Source organism: Bubalus bubalis, chromosome 5, assembly GCF_019923935.1.
Source record: "Bubalus bubalis isolate 160015118507 breed Murrah chromosome 5, NDDB_SH_1, whole genome shotgun sequence".
Classification (NCBI taxonomy): Eukaryota; Metazoa; Chordata; class Mammalia; order Artiodactyla; family Bovidae; genus Bubalus; species Bubalus bubalis.
Window position 1 is genome coordinate 91,647,376 of NC_059161.1, and position 15,812 is coordinate 91,663,187.

At 36.6% G+C, this 15,812-nt stretch overlaps 1 protein-coding gene across 20 annotated transcripts in view; it reads left to right on the top strand.

The window, feature by feature from the left end:
* Window positions 1-15,812, top strand: part of DLG2 (discs large MAGUK scaffold protein 2) — a 2,352,634-nt gene that overhangs the window by 1,220,978 nt on the left and 1,115,844 nt on the right. For 15 of the 20 annotated variants that reach the window (XM_045165939.1, XM_045165929.1, XM_045165926.1 and 12 more), the window contains one exon: window positions 9,915-9,956. The exons of the other annotated variants lie outside the window; for them this stretch is intronic. In XM_045165939.1, the coding sequence (XP_045021874.1) occupies window positions 9,915-9,956 (42 nt within the window). The remainder of the gene's footprint in view (window positions 1-9,914; window positions 9,957-15,812) is intronic. 20 annotated transcript variants of the gene reach the window in all.

Here is a 15,812-nt window from a genome sequence, read left to right on the forward strand (position 1 = left end):
AACGTTATTTTGGTTTTGTATCTTAGCACAAAGGAGGGAGAAAGATTAGGGAAAAAAGGCATTACTCAGTAGGGAAAAAGCTGGTGTAACCTCCTTTTGAATCAGTGATATTCACTTGAGTTCAACAGATAAAAATAAGACATGGTCCTATCCTTCAGAATGGAGAAGGCAATGGCACCCCACTCCAGTACTTTTGCCTAGAAAATCCCATGGATGGAGAAGCCTGGTAGGCTGCAGTCCATGGGGTCGCGAAGAGTCGGACATGACTGAGCGACTTCACTTTCACTTTTCACTTTCATGCATTGGAGAAGGAAATGGCAACCCACTCCAGTGTTTTTGCCTGGAGAATCCCAGGGATGGGGGAGCCTGGTGGCTGCCGTCTATGGGGTCGCACAGAGTCAGACACAACTGAAGTGACTTAGCATCCTTCAGAAAGATTGTGATTTAGAAATTGAACTCAGACAATTTGACATAACAAAGAAAAATACTTCTGCTACTAATAGTAGTAATAGTAGTAGTAGCAGTAACTAGTAGAAGGCCAAGGTTTGTACTTAGAATCTGCTACCAGTTGGACAGGTGAACTTTAATAAGTGACTTGATTACTCTGAGCCTGTTGCTTCATCTATAGAATGAGAATTCCACCTCACAGGATAGAAGAAATTCATGTCAAATTCTCTTGATACCAAGTGTGAGTAAAATAAATAGTATCTACAATTGTTTATAGTATCATTATCCAAGCGTTGTTGTGAGGATTAAATTAGGTAGCATCCCTTTAAAAGGCTGCAAGAATTACCTCTGGTGAACACCTTCTGTGTGTTGGGTACATCTGTAAACTGGGCTACCTATTGACTGCAATACTGAAGGAACACATACATGTTGATACCTTGCTCTCCCACACAAGCACTCCCTAAAGTAAAGAAAGGGCTATAAGACAATAGGGTTATAGACAAAGTTCATGGGGAGTTAGCAAGAAGAGACCCCACTTGATGTAGAGGATTAGAAATAGGCTTTTAAGAAAGAAGGTATTGGGAGGAGCACTGAAGAATAGCGGAAGAGGTGTTGAGTCTTAGCTCAGTCGGATGCTACTGATTGCACAGAAACCAGCCCATTGCCCGTTGTCACAGGATGTCATAAATATGAGGATGAACTACTACCAGCTGTCTCAGAAGTACATCTGAAAGTCTACAGCTCACCAATGGTGAATCAGTTGGGGATATCACCATTTTAAGCAAACTTTGGAAAAATATTAATAATTGCTTTTAGGGTATAAATATTGAGAATGGTGAGACAAGCAATCAAGTTGGAAAACTATGCAAGTCTGTGTTCCAATTATCAACAGATTCCTTCTTTTACCCAGTCTTAAGGTGTTTAGCACCATTTCTTCAAAATGAAAAAGAGGCAGGAAAACAACTTGCTTTTCAGAGAGTTTGTTTTGCAGAGTATCTTCAAAAGCATGCCTCACTGGATATGCTAGTTTTTTTTTTTTCTCTCTCTTTCAATTACCCGTGGAGAAAATGGCTTTAGACTACTTCCAACAGAGCTGATCTTTACTTTTCTCTGCTTATTTGACATTACCTGGTAAGAGTAATATGTCACTTCTCTGTATCTTGGCTATTTAATGTGTAATTTCTGTGAATGACATCAGGTAGGCTATTCAGAGCATCTTTTGTCTCTTTTAGGGTGATCTGCCTTCCCCAGGTGCAATGTCTTGTAAAAGAAGGGACAAGTTTCCTTCAGGAAGTTTCATGTTCATTTCATGGAATTACCTTTCTATATCTTCATATAGAAAGATGTTGGACTCAAGCTATTTGTGAGTCAGGCTTTAGTGGCCTCAAAAAGAGGGCATTGAAGAGTGACCCTAATAGACATAAATTAACCAGAGCCATGTCCTTAAAGAATGGCCCCTTCCATTAAAGAGAGGCAGTCCAATGTTGCAGAAAAAGCTGGGGGCTGGTGCTGGGAGTCAGAAGATAAAGCTCTAATTCTATAATGCTAGTTGTATGAACTTCAGATAGTCATATGGTAGTTCTGCATATCTGTCTACCTATTTGTGAACTAAAGAGATTAGCCTGCATAAATCTTAGATCCTTCTAGCCTTGGCAGTATGGTCACTCTAGGTCTGGGACATCATCCCCTGGCTTGCTCAAGGCAACTTTACATGTCGCAAAGTCTTGAGTGGCAGGAATAAGGTTTTGTGATACTTGACTTAATTTCCTTAATGATAAAGAGTTTAATTTGATACATAATCCAATATGATATCTGAAGTTAGCAGGTATTGAGAAAAATACATTTTTATTTTTTTCAGTTGCTGGTACAGTCCTATTGTAACAACCTGACCTTGATTGAATGTCCCCCAAATATCTTGTCAACACCTATTTTTCTGAGTGCTATTGAGCTGAGTATCTGGCACTTAAACATACCCAGAAGCACAAAAATGGAAGGTGCTAAGAATGTCCCTTCCTTGTCCTAACACTGCATGTATTAATGCCTTCTGAATTGTTTATCTGATTGTCCCTTCTTAAAATCGTCACTTAACCATTACCTACAGAATAAAGTCCAGAATCATTGTTGTGTTGCATGCTCAGTTCTGTCCGACTCTTTGCTACCCCATGGACTGTAGCCCACCAGGCTCCACTGTCCATGGAATTTTCCAGGCAAGAATATTGGAGTGGGTTGACATTTCCTACACCAGTAGATCTTCCCAACCCAGAGATCAAATTTGCATCTTCTATGTCTCCTGCATTGTCAAGTGGATTCTTTACCACTGTGCCACCTGGGAAGCCCCCAGAATTATCAGTATACCATAAAAAGTCCCCTTCTGCCAAATTGCTCATATGCCTTTTCCATCATCCCTCTGCACACACTCAAACTCTCCTGAACTCTCTTTACTACTTTGTCTGCAGGTATTGACTTATGCGTGTATTTGTTTCTGCCAGGGAGCATTGTCCTTACCATTTATACAAATAAATCCCTAATGTGTAAGCATTGAACCACAGCCCCTTTTGCTAGAACGCTGTTCTTTGCTTTCTGTACCCAGCAAACTTTCTCTTACTTAGTCGCAAATCTCAATATCTTGAGTCTTTCCTAACTCCATATTCCTCCCAAGCATTTACTTCATTGTATGGCAGTTATTTTTATGTCTTTCTTCTCTATTAGACTGTGAACTCCTAGACAATAGGAACAATGGCTTATTTATTTCTAGGTCTTTTGCACCTAACATGGCTGACAGAAAAGAGTCCTGTAAACATTTTGTTGAATAAGAGGGCAAGTGAAATCTTAAATGAATGTCTGTTTTACCCTCGCCCCTTCCTTGAAACCCTCCTTGATTTTCCCCCACTAATCCCCAGGCACCTCACTTTCCAATATTTCCATTTCACTCTTAGATTTATGTATTTGGGCTCAACTATGTTTTCCAAGGGGCTTCCTGGTTGGCTCAGTGGGTAAAGAATCCAGCTGCAATGCAAGAGATTCAGGAGACACAGGTTTGATCTCGGTTGGGAAGATCTCCTGGAAGAGGACATGAAAATGCACTCCAGTATTCTTGCCTGGAGAATCCCATGGATGGAGGAGCCTGGTGGGCTATAATCCATGGGGTTGCAAAGATTTGGACATGACTGAAGTGACTGAGCGCACGCACACACACACACATTTGCAATCAATTTTGATTTATATATTTCATTGCATTTATTTTCATTAAACCATATTTTCTGTATACTTCATCTTTTCTTGCAGCTCTACCCTGGTGACTGTTTCAATAAAGCTGTACATATTTCAATATAAATATTATTTGTTGAGTATTCATGCCCTTTTATATTCATATTATCTATTTTGTCTATAATTAGATAGGGAGAAGCATTAAAAAATCAGTTTGCTGCAGCAACTTAGCAGAAGTGCTGGATAAATATTTAATGATGGCAATGTTGATCCACTACAGTATACAGAATAAAAATAAAGCAGTTGCCACAACCATGCAATGTAAATCTCCACTACAAAGATGTATTGCCACCCACTGAAATAGCTCCCATACAGTATCTTCCTTTTTTTTTTTTTTTTTTTTGCTGAGGCTTTAAAGCTTTAAATGAGTTTCTGAATTGTAACTTTAATTCCAAAGCTATCCATTTAAGACACTAGGCTTTGCTGTGCCATCAGTCCAATGTTTTAAGGATAGGATTGTCTTAAGGATTGTTTTAAGGATGGATTGTCTCTAATCTTAGGCTCAATCATCTGGTCTAAAGGAACTTCTGTGGCTTTATATACAAATGATTTATAGCTAGTCTTCCTTACTCCTTCAATGTGTTATTCCTCAGATTTACCCTTCCACCTGAAAATTCTTGCCAGATTTATTTTCCCAAGACTATTCTTCATCATTTCACTCTACCCAGAAGAAAATATTCAATGTTAGCTCCACTGAAGGGAAACTGGTATGTAGAAATAGTTATGCTATAGCATAGTAAGTAGAATGGTAAAGATCATAGGGGTGGATACATTATTCACTCAAGAAATATTTAATGAGCCCTTCCTTGTCCTTAGTTCAGTTCAGTCACTCAGTCATGTCTGATTCTTTGCAACCCCATGGACTACAGCACACCAGGCCTCCCTGTCTATCACCAACTCCTGGAGTTTACTCAAACTCACGTCCATTGAGTCGGTGATGCCATCCAACTGTCTCATTCTCTGTCGTCCCCTTCTCTTCCTGCCTTCAATCTTTCCCAGCATCAGGATCTTTTCCAATGAGTCAGCTCTTCTCATCAGGTAGCCAAAGTATTGGAGTTTCAGCTTCAACATCAATCCTGCCAATGAACATTCAGGACTGATTTCCTTTAGGATGGACTGGTTGGATCTCCTTGCAGTCCAAGGGACTCTCAAGAGTCTTCTCCAACACCACAGTTCACAAGTATCAATTCTTTGCCACTCAGCTTTCTTTCTTGTCCTTGTGATGTGCTAATTACCGGGGTATAGATTAGTTTGGTATTTGCCTGTGTGTTTGAGAAGACTTAGAAGGGAAATATCATATCAGCTGGCACTTGAAGATGAACTAGGAATTTACAACTTGATTCAAATGTCTTAATAACCCTTATATCTATGAGTTAATCTATGAATTAGCCTCTCTCTCTTTCTGTTTACTCTAGAGCAAAGCATAATAGTTCTGGAACAGAAAATGGCAAGGATTAAAATTTTAAAGCAAAATGAAGTAGCAAAGGAAAATCTAGGAGTTGATTGAATATATGAAACTTTAAGTAACATTTATATTCTAAATATTTTAGTTGGTAAAATTGTTTTTAACATAAGTAAATGTGGGAAACACAGTACTTTAAAAAAGAGCTAAATTGCTGGGACATGTCTTCATCTAATCCCAGGACAAGGACTCAGTGATGGGGTGAAATTGAGAGTGTTGACAAGATATTCATCTTAGATACTAACAGCAGTTCTGGTTGCATGCAGTGGAAGTAAGAGTTTTGGGTATAGTAATTGGAGTCTTTAATCGGTGTGTTAGGTTAGTGCATCATGGGTATGTGCGTGGGAAGTTTGGTGTGTGGAGGGGATGTGTACAAGGAGGATTACTCGTATTCTTCACTTGGCTGAGTTTAAATGGAAGAGTTAAAACAGAGAGTGGGAAAATCAACATTTCTCTCTTCCTTTGGGAAATATGAAACTAGCCAACAAGATCCAATTAAAATACAGGGAAGTCAAGGGACCATTTTGTAGTAATTCAGCCTTCTTAATCTCATGTTCCCTAACCCAAAGTTGTTCACTCAACCCAGTAAGGCATCCCCAATTTCCTCCCCATGTTAATGACATTCTGTGTTATAAAATGTAGGATAGTAGAGGAAGAGGGTAAAACAGCATTTATTTAGAAGTTGAATCTTAAGATACCAGCAAAGGAGATACCAACAAAGGTCCATCTAGTCAGAGCTATGGTTTTTCCAGTAGTCATGTATGGATGTAAGAGTTGGACTATAAAGAAAGCTGAGCACTGAAGAATTGATGCTTTTGAACTATGGTGTTGGAGAAGACTCTTGAGAGTCCCATGGACTGCAAGGAGATCCAACCTGTCAGTCCTAAAGAAAATCAGTCCTGAATATTCATTGGAAGGACTGATGCTGAAGCTGAAACTCCAGTATGTTGGCCACCTGATGCGAAGAACTGACTCATTGGAAAAACCCTGATGCTGGGAAAGATTGAAGGTGGGAGGAGAAGGGGACAACAGAGGATGAGATGGTTGGATGGCCTCACCAACGCAATAGACATGAGTTTGAGTAAACTCTGGGAGTTGATGATGGACAAGGAGGCCTGGCATGCTGTAGTCCATGGGGTCTCAAAGAGTTGGACACAACTGAGCAACTGAACTGAATCTTAAGATGGCACAACTATGTATACAAATTATATACTTTATATGTAATGCTGTTAAGCCCCCCAATATTGTCTTTGATTTTAATTTTTTTCAGCATTTTATCAGACAAATTTTAAAAATTGCTACAATATTGAAAGAATAATATAATGAACATTGATAGTTTTGGTATTCAACAATTGTTAGCAATATACCAAATGTGTATTATATACTTATGAAATTATCAATCTATTAATTTATCTTCCCTGATCTATGTAAACAGCTGTATTTTCACAGAACCATTTGAAGGTAACTTGCAGACAGAAGGGCTTCAATATTTATCTCCTACATAACCATGACAGCATTACCAGGCAATAAACAATTAATGATTACTTTCCAGTATTATTAATACCCAGTTCATATGCAAGTTCCCCAACTGTCCTCCTCAACTGTTTATAGTATTTTGTTTTTTTACCAAACCAGGATCCAATCATGGTTCATGAATTATATTTGAATCTTATATCTTTACTATGTTGTAATCTAAACCTCTCAAAGATTCCCCATGACACTGAACTCTCCCCCCATTTTTATCTTGAATAATTAAAAACCTAGAGAAAAGTTGAAAGAGCAGTAAACACACTCCATTGTGCAACTTTACCTTGTTCACTGTTTGTTGACATTTTGCCACATTTGGTCCCTGCACCTCACTTGCTCTAATGCTGTTATTTCTTCTACAGGGCATTTTTCTATAAGATATTTTACTTCATTGTCTTAAGATGTTAGTTATGTGAATGCAGGATGACTTAATACATTTCCCTAAGAACAGGAAGTTAATATAAAAAATCAGCTTTAAGGATGGCAAATGTTCTCTTTCAATTAAAAAAAAAAAAAAACTAGCAGTATTCTCTTTGATGTCCAAATTTGGTCAAGAAGGACCCCTTCAAAATGGCTTTCATGTTCTGGAACTTTTCCCGCCCCAATATAAAATTAGTCATCTCTCCAAGGTATTCTGATTCCATTTAGTAGAAAATGATAGTTAGAAACCAAGATCTTGGTGTTAGTTATGCTCCTGACTACGAGTGTGTTACTGTTTCTTAGGTCCTTTTAGTAAACAGTGGGGGGGGGGGGAATATATATATATATATATATATATGCTGCTGCTGCTGCTGCGTCACTTCAGTCGTGTCCAACTCTGTGTGACCCCATAGACGGCAGCCAACCAGGCTTCCCCTCCCTGGGATTCTCCAGGCAAGAACACTGGAGTGGGTTGCCATTTCCTTCTCCAATGCATGAAAGTGAAAAATGAAAGTGAAGTCACTCAGTCGTGTCCCACTCTAGTGACCCCATGAACTGCAGCCTACCAGGCTCCTCCATCCATGGGATTTTCTAGGCAAAAGTACTGGAGTGGGGTGCCATTGCCTTCTCCGATGGAAAAGGCAATGGCACCCCACTCCAGCATTCTTGCCTGGAGAATCCTATTCTTACCTGAAGAATCCTATTCTTACCTGGAGAATCCTATTCTTACCTAGAGAATCCCAGGGACAGAAGAGCCTGGCAGGCTACCTTCTATGGGGTCGCACAGAGTCGGACACGACTGTAGCGATTTAGCAGCAGCAGCATATATATATAAATGTCATGAGTAGCTAACAGTATTTCCAATTCAAATCTAACATTACATAGCATTTTGTTAAAACTCCTTGACTTTATAATTCCTTTCTCTTACACTAAGATGCTCATTTTCTTAATGATACTTTTGTTTGTTTGCTTTATTCTCCTTGATAGACCAAAGCAGCGTCAAAATTACAGCCCTAACAATACAAGTAAACAAACTACTGAATAAAATGCAGGGCTTTTTGCGGTTCACTTTTTCCATAGAAGGCACTCAAAATAAAATGAACTGTATTTAAAAGTCACTTGAAATAACTATTTTTTTCTTTGAGATTAAACTAGTAATCTGATAGACAGACTAGGTTGTTTTAGTTTGCATTGTTAGAATTTATTGTTTTGTTTCTCTTAAAGTTTATTTGTATATACACAGGATTTAAAAGTAATAGCGGTGGTAAAAGATACAGCAGAGAGGTATTGCTTTCATTTTTTTTATCCATTTCTCCCAGTCCCCGCTAGGCGTAGTCATATATAATTCATTGTCCAAGCGGGACACTTTTGAGAAGGAAATGAATCACTTAAAATAATTGCAATTCATAACTTTTGAAATACTAAGGTATTGATTGAAAGTTAATTTTGTTTTATCAGAGAACAAGTAAAATAGTCACACACCAAAGTGATTCTTTAAAAGTTTTTAAGAATATCTAAATCTTTGTACATTAAAAACAACATATGTATATGTATAATAAAGCAAGTTTAAAACTAAAATAGTCTATCCTAGACAAAATGATTTTCACTGGCTGGGCTTACACTGTTACCAATTATTATTATTGTTTGTTTACCATTTGGCGTTTCTTACCACAAAAGTAGTAAGATGCATGTGTATGTGTGTGCTTATTAATTTCTTCGTTCCTAATGAGAAAGATAAACATCTTGCTTGCTATTTCACTTATTAAATATATGTAAATTATTCTGTAACTCTCAGAGATCTTCTTCATCTTTTTTTTATAACCACATAGCACCTTTTTGGGTAGATGACCATGGCTTATTCAATAAATTCTCTGTTGATTATTTGAAATTCTTTAGTCTTTTGCTATTATAGTGTTGTCACAAATAGCCTTGTAGATATGCTCTTTGGAATTTATAGAGGTGTGATCATAGAGTAGGTTCCTAGAAATGAGATTTCTGGATTAGAAGGAAAACACACGTGTAATTTTGTTAGGTATTGTCAAATGCACTATCATACAAGTTGTAATGCTTTGCATGCTCACTAGCAATGTAGGAGAATCCTTGTTTCTTCTTGGCAACTACAGTGTTAAAAAGCGTTCACATTTTTGTCAATCAAATAGTAGGAAAGAGTATCTTAGTAGAATTTTACTTCTCTTGTAAGTGATATTATGGATCTTTTCATATGTTTGAAAACATTTATTTTTCTTTTTGGGTGTAGGCTGCCCACTGTTCTTTTGGGCCTTTGGTATATTCCTTCCAGATTTCTAGAGGCTTTCTCCGTGTTAAAGTATTATATCTTTGTGCCTATTATCTAAGTTGCAAGTATATTTTTATAGTTTGTTATTCATATCTTGAAAAACATAAATATATACATATATGTGGTTTTATTGCTCATATATATACTCATATATGTGGGCTTCCCCAGGTCACTCTAGTGGTAAAGAACCTGCCTGCCAATACAGGGGACATAAAAGATGCTGGTTCGACCCCTGGGTTGGAAAGATCACCTGGAGAAGGGCATGGCAACCCACTCCAGTATTCTTGCCTGGAGAATTTCATGGACAGAGGAGCCTGGCAGCCTTGGAGTTGCAAAGAATTTGACATGACTGAAGTGACCTAGCATGCATGCACACATATATGTATATATATGTTATTGCTCATGGATTTTTGAGTCATGTTTACAAAAGCTTTCTCCTATCTTATGTTTTAAGGAATTAATCATGTTTTCTTTTTTTTTCTTTTTTACATCCAGCTCTCTGATCCATTTGGAGTTTATTCTAGTGTACGATGTGAGGTACTGATCTAATTTTATCTTTTTCCAAGTGACTACCCAGTTGTCTCAGTATTATTTATTATAAATTTATTTTTTTCTCACTGATTTGAGATGCCACTTTATCACACACCAAATTATATATATATATATATATATATATATATATATATATTTGGGTCTCTTTCTCAACCTTTTTTTTTTGTACTTTAAATGTGCAAATATCATACTGTTTTAATTATAGATAATGATAATCTCCAAAGGTCAGAAGAGATAATGGTTTTCCCAAGGTCAATTTGCTGAAAAAAGAAAAAAAAAAAATAGGAAACATCAGATCCAGGATTTGATCCATGGCCACCCTATGTTTGTATGATTTAAATAAGCTTCTAAGCTGAATCCTTATCTTAGTTAAATAAATATGATATATTAATAATGATCTTATAGATAGTAAGTGGTAGTGTTTGGCAATTGTAAACTACAAAATTAGGGGTGCAGAGCATTTTTGTAGCACAAAGTGACCATTTTGTTAAAGGTTGTCTGACCCCTTTCTTAGTATATAGATTATCCTATAGTCTAATTCCAAAAGCTCTTGAAGAACCTTTTACTTCACAGAAGTAGGTTTTTATAGGCATTCATAATAGTAGAGTGTATACGGCAAACTTTGAGCTGATTTAAACACAGTGGACATGATGGGGGCAGGGGGAAGAATCTATCATTTTCTCTTATGACCCACATTCTAATGTCCATGTAATGAGAATGCCTATGATGAGTGCATTATTTTATAAATATGAAAAAAACCACTAGAAAATAGATATGAGGCAAAAAAAAAAAAATGCTGTTTCCCTAGTGTTGTGCAGTTTAAAACAAAAACAAAAACCCACTGGCAGAAGCCATCTGGTCCTGGCAACCTTCCCGGTTAAACACTTTCAATTGCTTCTGTGATCTTGGTGGGTTGGTGTGCCATGGTTTCCAGGGATTTGGGAGAATTGACCTTTATGAAGTAATCACAGTTCGTTGTACAAAAGAACTCTGAGTTACCAAAGCAGGCAGCATATCCTGCTGTGGTCCATGGTAATGAGAATGGATCAGATGTGTGATGATGTCCTATTTGGATTGACTTCACTGTTATATTCTACACATAGGGGCATTCCAACAGCCAAGAACATTCCACCTGGAATGTTCTCTGAATTTGGGCAGTGATCATAAATCCAGTAGATTCCATAAATGAGGTGTGTTTATTTTTAGTCTTTCTTGTGACACCAAGTCCCTTTGCTATACCATCATCTTGAGGGTTTTATTGAAATATATATTCAAAAAACTTTTACCAAATTTTTTACTGATGTACAATATTATGTTGGTTTCAGGTATATTTCATAGTGATTTGACATTTACACACATTATGAAATGATCATGTGGTAACTCTAGTAACCATCTGTCCTCATACAAATTTATTAAAATAGTATCGACCGTATTGCTTATGGTATATATTACATTCCCATGGCTTATTTATTTTATAACTAGAGAATTGTACCTCTTAATCCCATTCACCTATTTCTCCCACCCTTCTACAAATGGCAAAATTTCAATTTTTTAATGGCTGAGTATTCCATTGTGTGTGTATTTATATACATATACATAATATATATCTATATCTATATACCACATCTTATGTATCCATTTATCTATTTTGGGAGAAGACATTTTCTGATATAGTGCTGATAACCCATATCTATTTTTAATGTCATTCAGAATAAATTGAGCTCAAGCTCTTGAGTTATCGCCACTTACTCTTATATCCTTCCTCCTCCTCTTCAAACATCTCTGAAATTTCTGAGGAGAATGGACTGTACCCTGACGCCTTGACAGTTGCAGAATCAGATGTAGCATCTGAATCTACTGACTGTCTTTCCAGTGTCTTTCAGTCATCTGCACTGATTTCTCTGGGGCTACAGAGGCTCATTCCTACATTTATCCGAGCCTTAACTGAATGGCTATTATGTAGCATGCATTATGTCAGGTACTAGGAACCCACCAATAAGTAAAATGTGGTTCTGTTCTTGAGCTATCCTTATTCTGAGCAACTGTATTCTCAGAGGACACATCCAATGAGGAATATTGTAGAAGTACAACTCTGTCCAAGGAACAGAGAAAAGAATGTTGCACTGGGAACTAGAGAGCAAAGTCTGTGACCTGGCTTGGCTCCTGGGTATGACCTTGGACAAGATATGAACCTCTCTGAGACCTAGGTTTTTGTCTCTAAGGCAAGTGGGCTGGCTCAGGGATCTTTGGTCTTTTCTTCTTCCGACATTCCATCTCTCTTTCTGAAGGTTACTTTGTAACCAATAAAAGTAAATTAGGAAACTCTGTAACAAATACTTGGGCTTCCCAGATGGTGCTAGTGGTCAAGAACCCGCCTGCCATTACAGAAGACGTGAGAGACGCAGGTTCTATCCCTGGGTAGGGAAGATGTCCTGGAGGAGAGCATGGCAATGCACTCCAATATTATTGCCTGGAGAATCCCATGGACAGAGAAGCCTAGTAGGCTTGCCATGGGGATTGCAAAGAGTTGGACATGACTGAAGTGACTTAACACCCATTTGTGTGTCTGACAGTTCCCAGAGTTAGCCCTTATATTTCTAGGATTTGGTACACTCTTCTTTCTTTGTAGCCATAACACCAGGTGTGTGATTTTTATGGGTGGGCCTGCTGAACTCTTTGTAGATTCTGTGACTGTTCCTACAAAAATCAGGGCTGGTTGTTAAGCAGGCCACCACAGTCCTACTCAGCTAAAGTCAACACAGAGAAACGTCATTGAATTTTTGCATTTCTAATCTCTAGTGGGTGATGATGTAGTCCCTTCCACTTTAGTGTTAAAGAAAAGAAAAACTAAAAAAGTATTACACAGTTAAGACATTCATAATTATTTTCTTATTTCTGTGGAACCAAACTGGCATCCCTCTAAATGGAATAAATATTTTGCCCTAAGTGTGTAAAAGTGATTACTCATGACTTTATAGCCTGTGCAAGAAGAATGGCTGTATTAGCCTGTTAACATTGGGTCATTCCTCAGTTTCTAGACAAGTAGAACATTAGAGATACTGGGTGATATGTCTCTTCTTTCTAGAAAATTAGATTTATATGCATGTTTAAAAGCACGGTCATCACTCTGTCAGTTAATTTCAGCTCTTGTATATGTTTATTTGCACTATTAATAAATCATGGAAAAAAGTTTTTAGAATCATTATTTTATAGTGATTAAAAAGACTACCTAAGGAAAATGGGGATATAGGATCTGTGGTGATTGCTTCCAGAAAGGCTCTAAGTGGTTCAATTTGTGCTCAGAGTCTCTGACTGCCTGGGGGGAGTTTTGATAAGTGGGAGCTTCTCCTCTCCGATGTGTAAGAAATCTGTTAAAAAAAAAAAAAGAAAAAGAAAAGAAAAATGCTGATATTATTAATTGGAGATCATAGAATTTTAGAGTTAATAAAGACCTGTGGGATCATTTAGCTCCGCCTCTTTATTTCCCTAATGAAGAAAGTGAGGCATAAGAAACTTAAAACTCTGTTCAACAGTAATGACAATTAGTGGCAGAATCAGATCAAGAAAAGTGAATCTACTGACTGTCTGTCTGGTGTCTTTCAGTTGTTTGCACTGATTTCCCTCTAGAGGCTCGTTTATTCATTTACACAAACATTAACTGAATGACTATTATGTAGCACGTGCTGTGCCAGGTACAAGGAACCCAACAATAAGTAAAATGTGGTTGTTTCTCTCTCAGAACTCAGTTTCATGTATCAGAAGTGAAGTGAAGTGATGTGAAAGTCACTTAGTCGTGTCTGACTCTGTGACCCCATGGAATTCTCCAGGCCAGAATACTGGAGTGGGTAGCCTTTCCCTTCTCCAGGGGATCTTCCCAGCCCAGGGATTGAACCCAAGTCTCCTGAATTACAGGCAGATTCTTTACCAGCTGAGCCACAAGGGAAGCTTGCTTGTACCTTTGAAAAGTTATAAACTGGTACCCTTCTCTACTCCAAAAAGAAAATTTCAGTATGGATTGGTTCAATAGAATTGTGATAAAGCCAGTTAACTTTTATCCTTAGGTTTCTTACTCCTTAAATTACTTTTGAATTCTTTTCCAAGGCTTATTCTTTTATCAAGGCTTTTATGAAGTCATGACAATATCGAGCCCATTATACTTGATCAATTTCTTCATCATTTTTGGACTTCTGCCTATTTATGATTGATTGGCAGGCCAATTAACTTTTTTTCTCATTTCTGGTCATTTAAAAAGATATCTAAAAGCATAACTCAAATTAAACAATTTTAGAAACACTTAGTCTTCATATAATACTCTTGCAGTTAATATAGTTATGAAACATACATTGGGAAAGGCATAGAAGAGAGACTGTCCTAGATTTGAGATCTAGATCCTTTACTTGCTACATGACATTGGCCAATTTATTTTAAATTCTGAGTCTCCATTTTATCAAGCCTAAAGTGGAAATAATAATTCCTACCTTGAAATACTTTTGGGATGCTAAAATGAGTGTGTGTATAGTCCGAAATATAAGGATGGGAAGAGAAATAGTTATAACTCCTAGCCTTTGAGGAGTAAAAGTCAATATTGTTACAATTTTTCTATTTTTTCATATTTCTGACAATGCAGTTCTAGTGAACTGATAGGATTTGCAGCCTTGCAGAATTCAAGAAATTTCCAAGGGTTATCCTATCGATTTCACTGCCTTTAGATCAAACTGATTATGAAATACTACACATATATGGAAGCTATTTCCTGAAAAATTATCCACTGAAAATTTTATAGGGTAGCACAGTAAAATAATTTCTCCATTTATAGCATATGTGGGTTTGGGCAAATTGCTTTCTTTGATCAGCATTGTATTCTTCATGTATATCAAAGAATAGCTTTACAAGGGCAAGAACCTCACATGTCTTATTTCTCACAGTACCATGAGCATTAGAGAAGTAGCTGACACATGATACATATCGATAAAACTTCTTGAATATATGAGTAAATAATTGCACTATTGTAAAAGTTAAATTTCATATATTTGATAATAACTGGCTCAAACTTATTTATGTTTGATATAAATGACATTAAGGTGGTATAATTCATGAATATATTCATTAAGTGAATGTAATGATATTTTCCCTAATAGAAAAACTAAAGTACAGGGCATCCCCAAGTGAGCCAATCTGAAAGCTATATGATACGTAAGTATCATATATTTTTATAAATATGAATATTATATATTCATATTATACTATGTATAGTACAAATATTAAGTTTTTAACCTTGGAATGCTTTATCTAGCAAATCCTCCAAGTACTGGGCTGGCCAAAATGTTCGTTTGGGTTTTCTATAATGTCTTAGAGCAAAACTTGAACAAACCTTTTGGCAAACCCAATATAATTGGTCATTTATTATCTGGATGTAGAAACAGACAAGCATAAAAATAATACTATGACCTATTCTCATTAATAAGAATGAATATATCCTAAATAAAATGCACAACAAAATTTAACATCAGTGAAGAATCATTTATGAAGATTAAGTAGAAATGAATCCCTGGAAGGCAAAGATGATTTAATTAGAAATCTATTACCATAAATCATAACATCTAAAATAAAATTTGAAAGTATCATTCTAATACCTGTTAAAGGCATTTAATATAATTTAACACTCATTCCTGATAGAATCTCTTAGAAAACTAAAAATAAAAATCTATATGTTTAACACTATAAATAATAACTATCCCAGATTAACAATCTTTCCGGTACTTAATGTTGAAATACTAAAAGAATCCCCATTAAAGTTAGAGGAAAAGAAAGTAATTATTATTACTGTTATGCTTTAACATT